At 31.0% G+C, this 9,884-nt stretch overlaps 1 protein-coding gene across 2 annotated transcripts; it reads left to right on the top strand.

The window, feature by feature from the left end:
• The first annotated feature begins 5,591 nt into the window (after window positions 1-5,591).
• On the top strand, window positions 5,592-9,470 carry LOC110689788. Of its 2 annotated transcripts, none has more exons than XM_021866604.1 (13): window positions 5,592-5,816; window positions 6,326-6,516; window positions 6,594-6,647; window positions 6,732-6,809; window positions 6,899-7,588; window positions 7,702-7,842; window positions 7,926-8,000; window positions 8,077-8,339; window positions 8,450-8,498; window positions 8,577-8,648; window positions 8,736-8,846; window positions 8,929-9,063; window positions 9,171-9,470. In XM_021866604.1, exons 2-8 carry the CDS (start codon window positions 6,514-6,516, stop codon window positions 8,182-8,184), a joined length of 1,149 nt encoding a protein of 382 aa, XP_021722296.1. In that variant the 5' UTR covers window positions 5,592-5,816; window positions 6,326-6,513; the 3' UTR covers window positions 8,185-8,339; window positions 8,450-8,498; window positions 8,577-8,648; window positions 8,736-8,846; window positions 8,929-9,063; window positions 9,171-9,470. The 2 variants fall into 2 exon arrangements, with proteins under 2 accessions (XP_021722296.1, XP_021722289.1); XM_021866597.1 differs by having other exon boundaries at window positions 8,571-8,648.
• Window positions 9,471-9,884: the final 414 nt, after the last annotated feature.

Raw genomic sequence — 9,884 nt, 5'->3', positions numbered from 1 at the left:
AAATTTGATATTTTATATAAATAAATGAATATATTTTTTATTTTTGTTATACATATGTTTTCAGGTTTTTAGTAAATTTTATGATGTAATTCAGAGTAAAGTTACAGAAGAACATCATTTACCTATTGATGAGGTGCATCAGGTAATTTTTTATGTTATTTTTTCATGAATTAAAGTATTTTGGTCAGAAATTAGATTTATTTTTTCATGAATAAAATATATTTTATCATAAATTTGTTTGTTTGTTATTGTCGGAATTAGATTATTTTTGTCATTTATTAAATAAGTTTTGTCAGAAATTAAAATATTTTTTTCAGGAATTAAAATATGTCTGAAAGCACTATAAGATTGGTTGGGTTAGAAATTAGATTAAATGTATTAGGAATAAGAATATTTTAGTCAGGTATTAGATTAGTTTGGGCAGGAATTAAATTATTTTTGTTAGGAAGTAAATTATTTCAATCAGGAATAAAGTTGTTCTTGTCAAATATTAGATTATTTTTATATGTAATAAGAATAATTTAGTCGGGAATTATAACTTTTTTATCAGAAATTAACTTTTTTTTTAAGTAATACATTCTTAATCAGGAAAAAGATTTATTCATTCAGCTATTAGATTACCTTTGTCAGTAATAAGAATCTTGCTATCAGGAATTAGAATTTTTAATTCAGGATTCATATTGTGTTAATATAGGTTATTATTATTTGGATTTAGATTACTTTTGTTTGATTTTAATACATTTTATTTTTCTTGCAGGAAGCTCAACCTAGAGATACAACTGCAATTTTAGATTTATTGAGAAGTAAATATGTTGCAAAGGAATCTGTTGCAAAGGAATCGGTTCCAACTGTAGTTTTAGAATCTCCTACTGCTCCTAATGCTGACCTAATTCTAATAGATAAAACTCCTACTCCTCCTAGTGCACTGATTTGTCTTAAGATGAGCTTATGGAATTAGGAACTCAGCCTCCTAAAACACACATTCAGTTAATTGATGTAGACAAAATTTCTACTGGTGCAAATGATCCACCTGAAACTACCTTTATTGATGCAGATACATATGCTGAAAAAAGGGTTGAGAGATGGTAATATTTAAGAGATAAACAACAGTTGGAATTGCAGGCTAATTTGGAAGCAACTGGTGATTCCGATTGGGTATATCCCCCTATTGATAAGATTCCGATTCAAAATCGACAAATTATTCTCTAGGAGTTTGCTGAAAAATAAGCCTTTGTATCTGAAAAATTTAAGTGAGCATGAAAGATATGTGTGTGACCTCCTCTTTTTTAGGCAATATGACGAGGAGAAAGAGTTAGATCCTACAGGAGAAGATGAGGGAGTTAAGGCACGTAACAATAGGTTGTATGTGGAAGATACTAATACTGTTATATGTCAGTTTGCCACTGAATATATTTCCCAAAGCAATATTATTTTGGTAAAAGAGGAGTTCTGTTCGCTGCGTCCCTCTGTCTAGGTTAATAGTGCTATTCATGATGCTTGGGCTTCTGTGCTGAATATTGAAGAGAACAAAATAATTGACAGAGATATTTTTCAGTACAAAAGATTTGTTTTTCATACTGGAGTTGCTGTAAGTTTTTTCTTTTTCTTTACTTATCATCTTTGGAATTTTTATGTATATAACATAATATATTTTTTATTCTTTTGTATTGTAGGAGATTATACATAGATATATAACAAAGAGAGAAAATATATAAAAAAAAAAGAAGACAAGTACATCAAAGAACAGGAAATTTTTTTGAATTCTTTGGAAAATGATCCAAAAGAATATGCAAAGTTTAGGGATCAGTTGACAAAAAGAAAGCTTCTTTTAGAATTGAAAATACATGATGCTCAAGATTTTTATGTTTCCATTGATAAGTGGGTTAAACGTTTTTCAACGCTCAACATAGCCGAAGAAGAGTTGGTAAGTTATTAACTTTATATCTTGCTTTAGTCAGGTAATATATTGTTATATTCAGGTATTAGCTTTTATGGTCAGTTATTTATCTATTTTTGTCAGGCATAAAAAATATTTTCTTCAGGAATTAAACAGTCTCGGAGCCATAGTTTTGGATTTAACATTTTTAAGTTTAACATAATATAGGTCAGGAATCAAACATTACAATATTTAGTCAGGAATTCTATTATTATTATCAGGAATAAGATATTATTAGTCAGGAATTACTATGCTTTAGTCAGATATTAGATATTTCATCTTAGGTATCGTTGTATTTTGTCAGGTATAACAATGTAAATCAGAAAAATGATTATTATAATCAGATATTAAATTATATTGATTAGGTATAAGCAAGTTTTAGTCATGAATTTGACAATCTAAGTCAGGTTGTGTATTTTTGTAAGGGATTATAACATCTAAGTCAGATATTAACATTTTATAGTCATATATTATATAACTTATGTCATGTATTAATCTATTTTTGTGAGGCATAATAATATTTTATTTAGGAATTAAACAGTCTTAGAGTTAGAGTTTTGGATTTAACATTTTGAAGTTTAACATAATATAGGTCAGGAATCAAACATTACAATATTTAGTCAGGAATTAGATTAATATAATCAAGAATTAGATATTATTATTCAGGAATTATCATGCTTTAGTCATGTAATAGATAATTCATCTCATGTATCGTTGTATTTAGTCAGACATCTAAAAGTCAGAAATTAGCAAGTTTTAGTCAGATATTACATGACTTATATCAGGTATTGGACTATATGAAATAATAGATGAACTTATTTTGTTTTTTTATTTTGCAGATAACCTTTCCAATTTGGTACCATAATCATTATACTCTGATGGTGTTCAATTTTATTCCTGGTATAACTCCACGTATATATTGGATAAATAACATGACCGACATTGATCGAAGTAATTTGGATGGAATAGATAAATATTTGGTAAGGTTTTGTAAACTAACTATCTCATTCTGTTTATTGAAATTTACACTTTTAGATGCTTATATATATATATAGTAGAGATGTTTCTATTTATTTGAAAAAGAATGAACATCCATTAGCGGAAAGGTTACTAAGTTGCCATGGCATATTCCATCTTTTTATTGGAAGACGAGCACAAAAAATTATGATTTTGGGCTTTTTGCATTAATGTGTATGCAAAATTACACCGGATTAGATGGAGGACTTCTTGATTTAAAAATTGTAAGTGCTTTTCTCTTTTGATATTTGTTGTGATTTATACTAATAGTTTATTAGTGTTCTTATTTTTGTATAAGTTTGCAAAAGAAAAATTGAAAGTTGTATAGATGCAGAATAGCTTATGATTTGGTGAATAGAGAAGACAATTTTTTGCGCAAGAAATTGTGGAATGATTGCATTGCCTTTTCTATTACCAAAGACAAAATTTTCAAAGCTCAGCCTGCAAGGAAGAAGCTTGAGGCTCAATATCAGAAGGAAAAGGCTGCTATAGAGAAAGAAAAAGAGAGGAGATACAAGTTGGAGCAGCAGAAACTAAAGGAAATGGAAGAACAACAAAATATAGACAATAGTTAAATAATTTTATTTTGTATATATATTTCCTTTTTAAAGATAAATATTAGGTTTGTTTTGGTTGATAAATTTTGTTTTTACAGTTATTTATATATGTATATATTTTCTTTTCTTTAATATTATCAGTCAGGTATACATGCTTGTTTTTCCATAAGTTAGATTACTTTTATCAAGAAAAACAAAAGACAGTTAGGAGATATTATTTAAGAAATAAGTGATTTTTATTAGGGAATAAATCATATTAGTCAGGAATAGCATTATTTTGTTCAGAAATTAGATTAATTCTGTCAGGAATAATAAAAAATATCAAAACTTAATTTTGATTATAAATCTAAAATATCAAAATCAAAATATACCTGAAGAAAATATAATATTTTTTACAAATATTTTTAATGAATAAAAATTATTTGATGAATGTCTCAATATTAAATGAGTTGTGGGTTTGGAGTTTTTGTACCAAACTCATTTGGATCTCTAGTTGTTGTTCTTCTTCTTTCAAAATGTCCTCTAATTCTTTTGTTTTTCTTTGGCCTTCCTTTTGTTTTTGGTCGTTTTGGATCTTTTACAACATTCCTTAGCTTATCTCTTGTTCTTCATCAAGCTCACGAATTTTTTCTTCATTTGTTTGGAACACTTTTCTTACAGATTTGTACATCTGTTCCAAAGCATCGTCACATAATTTTGTTTCTTCTTCGTTCCCTTGACATATTGTTACAAGGTTGTAGAAATTCTTTGTTATTGATTGTCTCCAAGGAGTGTTTATTAATGAATGATCCGTAGTTGCATTTCCTAACAAAAAAAAAAAAGATTACTACATTTTTGTCATAAGATAATATTACTCATGAACAAATATATAAATATCAGGAATAATATTATAATTGTCAGTAATAACAATATATATATATATATATATATATATATATATATATATATATATATATATATATATATATATATATATATATATATATATATATCAGGAATAAGATTATAATGTCAGAAGTATGATACGTATAGTCATGAATAAGATATGTTTGGTCAGTAATAAGATAAGTTTGGCCAGTAATAATTTAATGATTTTATTTTTCAGAAGTAAGTTTAAATTTTTCAGAAAAACAGTATTATTTTCTCCTTGGGTCATAAGTGTTCTTGCATCATGAAAAGTTATAAAAATATGAAAATTTAATATATTTCATTATGAAAAAGTTATACAAATTTGGCTAAAGTCATGGAAAAGTCATATAAAACTGAAAAAGTATTTAATTGCAACTTCAAAAAGCCATACAAATCTGAAAAACCTGAAAAAGTATTTAATTGCATCTTCAAAAAGTCATACAAATCTGAAAAAATTGAAAAATTCATATAATTTCAAAGTAATTTATTGCATCATGAAAAAGTCATAAAAACAGACAAAACTCATATTTTATTCTATTAAATTACATGTTAATTATTGTTGTTCATACATAACTGTTTTCTATTTAAAGGTTGTTTAAATCAAGTTTTTTCTATAAAAAGACTTAAATTAACAACCTCTATTGTTTCTATATAAGGTTGAGTCTTTTATCATTAACTTTGCATTAAGTTATATTTTTGTTCTTTTATACAATCTTGAAGACAATGGTTGATTTCTATGAAAAATTTGGCAAAATGTTATGTTAAGTTCAGATCAATTTATCGACTTAGTTTGGTAAATACATTAAGCTTTATACTTATACATTTGTTTTGTGCCTTAGTAAATATTTAATGTTTTCATTCTTTTTGTGTGTTTTTTTTATTTCAGCCACAACCTGCAGATTGGAAAGGTTTCTTTTAAAATTCACAGGTCCAGTTAGAGTCTATTGTGGTGGTTGTTTTATTGATGATGCATGGACAAGCTTTGTATCATCCAATAATATTGTTGAAGGAGAAAGACTGGATATTTACGGTAAATACAAGTTGCTCTCCGAGATTTTCATAAAATGTTAATCTCAGGGCTAAAATCGTCAAGACAGTATAAAATTGAGGGGTGAAATAGTCATTAGAGCATTAACTTCCACTAACACTAACGGAGCAACTGTAACGTGGAATTTCACAAAAACAGTTAGCTGAGAACTCAAAACCCTAGGAGTGAGAAGGCGAGGGCGATACTTGAATCTTCTTCGTGGTGGATGATTTCTGCTTCCTTCCACTGATTTTGAGCTCGCAATGTTGTGAACATTTTGTTGTTAGGTGACTATATTGAAACCCGTGCTTGATTTGTGCTAAAGACGTTCGCTGTGCTTCAGCTGAGCTAGTAGTTCGTCGCTTTTGAGGTATGTACTAATGGCTATTAAGGGATGTAGTGTGGGATGAACTTTTATGTCAATCTGTCGTTTTAATTCTATTCAATTGTTGAATTTCTCCGTTGGTTTGCTCAATTACTCTACGCCGCAATTGAGGAGATGCTCAATTGTTGAAACGCTCAATAGCTCAATTTCTGAAATGCTCTATTGTTGAATTGTTCTATTTATGAAATGCTGTAATGCTGAATTTCTGAAATGCTCTATTTCTGAATTTCTGAATTGCTGTATTGCTGAATTTCTGAAATGTTGTATTGCTGAATTTCTGAAATGATCTATTGATGAATTTCTGAAATGATCTATTGATGAATTTCTGAAATGCTCTATTTCTGAAATTCTGAAATGATCTATTGCTGAATTTCTGAAATGCTGTATTGCTGATTTTTTGCTGATTTTGCTGATTTTCTGAAATGGTCTATAGCTGAATTTGTGAAATGTTCTATTGAATGCATTACACATCTTATATGTTGAAACACTTTCAGGGGTCTTAATATTGGCCGAATTGGGGAAGAGTTCTCTCCCATTGGTGTAAGGGAATACAACTCTGTTTAATAATATACGACCAAATGGAGGCAATCAATTTGACTAACTGTCTCTACATGGATTGAGAAGCTGAACTACAGTTTGTTGTACAAACCGTGGTCAATTGTTAATACATGTGTTCCCACCAATGGTAAATCAGAATAAATTTTTGGTTTGGATTGGTAATGATATTGTAAGATGTAATTCAATTGTGAAACTGTTTAACAGGCTAAAAATCGAGAAAATCCTTTGGGGAAAGCTATTCGAAGTGAACACTTTTTGGTATGGTTTGGCTAAGTTGTTACTGTTTGTATTATTAAAAGGTTTGATATTTTGCTGAATTATTGAATTGAAATTTGACTCAAGGATGACTCTAGTAGCGTTGGTGGTCAAGTGAAGGGAATGGGGGAGGTTATCAAGAAACAAGGTGAAGTGTTTGGCAGGGTATGTGTGTTTGTAGTGTTCTGTTGGTTAAAAAAATTTGAAGAATGAATTGTCTTTTTTTATCTTGCTTTGTATCCCAATTTGTGCAGCCACCTAATATGAATTTCCGTATTGAGACTTTCTCAAGAATATGCCTCACCTTTGATGATAGAAGAACTCGTTGGGATAATGAAATGGGGTTAGGTGGATTATTGACTGTTCCAACTGACATACACCTACCTCGTCAGTTGGGGTATTGGTTGATGACTCGTATTGATCCTCTGAACAAAGTTTTTATTGCTCCGGATGGTAAACAATTCAGGTTATCCGCTAATCAAGTGCATTGGGTATTAGGCATTCCCAACGGGGGCTTAACTGTTCCCACTGGTAAATCAAAGTTCTCATTGATGCATGAAAAGGTCATTAGAATCCAAGAAAAGTATGGTGTACCAACTAGGACAAGGTCAAAGAAGGATTCAGGTGTAGTCTATACCTCTATAGGCATACCTGTGAATGGTAAAATGATGGAAAGGGTGGAGGGGAAATGGGAGGCACACGAGGAGGAGGAATTTAAGACACTTTTCTTGTTTTTGTCACTAGAAATGGTTTTATGTCCTACACAGTCTCCTAGGCTGGCTTGTGATTTATTACATGCCCTGACTTGTGCCATGAATGATGGCTCGTACAACTGGTGTGAATTAGTATTAAAAAAGTTGATGGAGAGTGTTGGGAGTTTTGCTCGACGATTTTATTCTACTGGGGTTGCAGGTGGATGTGGTGGGTGTACCATATTCGCAGTGGTATGTATTTTAATATTCAAATCAAGTCATTATATTTCTTGTTCTGGTAATGGGTGTATTCTAACTATGATGGCTGTTCAATGTATTCTAACTATGATGCCTGTTCAATGTAGGTTTTTTATCTTGATAGGTTAAATTGGTTTCCTGTGCAATGGGGTGAATTTCCCCGAATAAAGGTTTGGGACATGAATAAGCTTAGTATTGCCTTTAAACAAGATCGAATTGCGAGCGGAGGTGATTATGGAAAGTTGGGGGTTAGTTTACTCTAGTGTAATGATTTAACTTACTATATTTTCTTAATACAATGGGGTTTTGAATTTGTGATATTTTTACGTAGAGTTTAGATGTAGCATATGGTGAGATTCATCCAAAGGAAGCTCGGGATAGTGATGGACCTTCCTCCATGACAAAGGTAATAAATTTTATTGTTTGATAACCTGTGTTGTTGTGGCTTCTAATTGTTGTTAACATGTGTCGTGAGTACACAGGGTGTGGCCCATCAGTTTGTTGGTCAACCTCTCGAGAATGGGCATAATCCTAATAAGCGTCGTGGTGCACCAAAGTGCTCTTTTCCACATCAAGTAAAAATGCCTTAGCGGACTAGTATGAGGAGCTTTAAGGCAAGTTCACTTTCAGATGTTGTTCCATTTAATTCAACCAACCCTACTTACGTTCCAAACACAGAAGTTCCTCAGTTTTGTCAATTACTAAGTGGTCTGTCCAGTTATTTCTCCGGGGGCACAACGACGTGGTAAGGATATTAGTATATGGAATGTTATTTGAGGAGCGAGCAACTTGTATTTACCGTTATTTGAGGCGTTATTTGTTATCTGATATCCTTGTTTGTGATGTCACTTTAAGGAATTTAACTTCGGAGTTGGTGTCTTTGTTAAGACGGGTTGTTGCTTGGGTAAGTTTTAAATACATGTGTACTTATGAAATTGTTATTTTCAATTTTACTCGACTGACAACAAACAAGCAGTTTCAGTTTCATAGTGCATTTGGCATGGAATTACATGAATCATGGCAGAATCACGATGAAATGGATGCAATTGCCCAGGTTAATGTTTTACATGGTATTTTTATTATTTTTGTGGAATTGAATGCAAGTCATATGTGCCTAAAGTTCCGAAGTACGGTTATGCAGACGGAGGTGATATTCTTTGCTGGTGGTGTGGAGGGTTTTAGTTTGCTTTTGCGTGCCCTAAATACTTTTCTGGATTCCCCACATAGTCAGTTCATGGGAATAGTGTCACAGGTTAGTTATAATTTATTTATTTTTTCCAGTCCTTATTGCTTCTTTTTTAATCAATCATTGAACGCAAAAAACAATTCATCAGATGCATGTCCAAGATGTCGTTGATATGCCTCGTAGAAATTGTACTTGGCTTGTAGCAAAATTTGGAGAGCCAACACAGTTGTGTTTGTTGCGTGTCGGCTATCACTCACCCTCCATTCGACTAATAAAAATAGCTGTGAGTTAGATCTATCTACAACCTACAATGTGTGCTGCCAGAAAGAAAGAAAGGAAGGCATGTATTTAATATTTCTAATTTTTTTTCGTTTTGGCTTGTCTTTTCAGGGCGGTGGTTATTCGAAGCAGTTGTATGCCGCATTACATGAGGACTGGTTCAAACACCTACCTTACAACTGTGTAACCCACAACGTTGTGGCAATTTCTAAGAAGTTATATAAATTTTTCTCAGCCAGTAGAAACATCAGGTGTGTATGATTTAGGCAATAATTTCATAGTTCCATATAAGGCTGTATTTGTTTGAATGTGAATATTATTCTATGTCATAATATGCGTATTGTAATTTTTTTATGTGAAAAATATGGATTGTGAAAATTATAAATTGTTAAAATTATTCTATCTACTTAGTTTATATGGATTGTGTTTTGATCTATTTACTCAGTTTTGATCTATCTACCTGAATTACTGTAGGCATGATTTATCTAACCAAGTTTGGCAACCAAGTTTGCCTTTATTCCATGTTTTCAATGGACTTAAATGTACTTGGGCTTAGATTTATTTAGTAGGCCCATGTTCAGTATGCAATTTGTTTGATAGTGTTTTATTCCATGTTTTCAATGGACTTATTTGTACTTGGACTGGGCCTGATTCCATGTTCAGTATGGACTTTGTTTGTCAGTGTTTTATTGATTTGGTTATTCATTGTTTTAGGACTTGGAATTATTTTGACAGTGTTTTTGGACTTATTTTCACAGTGTTTTAGGACTTGAACTTATTTTGACAGTGTTTTAGTGTAACATCTACATCTATATGAAACTCACT

The sequence above is a fragment of the Chenopodium quinoa genome, unplaced genomic scaffold, assembly GCF_001683475.1.
Source record: "Chenopodium quinoa cultivar QQ74 unplaced genomic scaffold, ASM168347v1, whole genome shotgun sequence".
Classification (NCBI taxonomy): Eukaryota; Viridiplantae; Streptophyta; class Magnoliopsida; order Caryophyllales; family Amaranthaceae; genus Chenopodium; species Chenopodium quinoa.
Note: the sequence above shows the minus strand (reverse complement) of the source record. Positions and strands in the feature narration are given on the sequence as shown.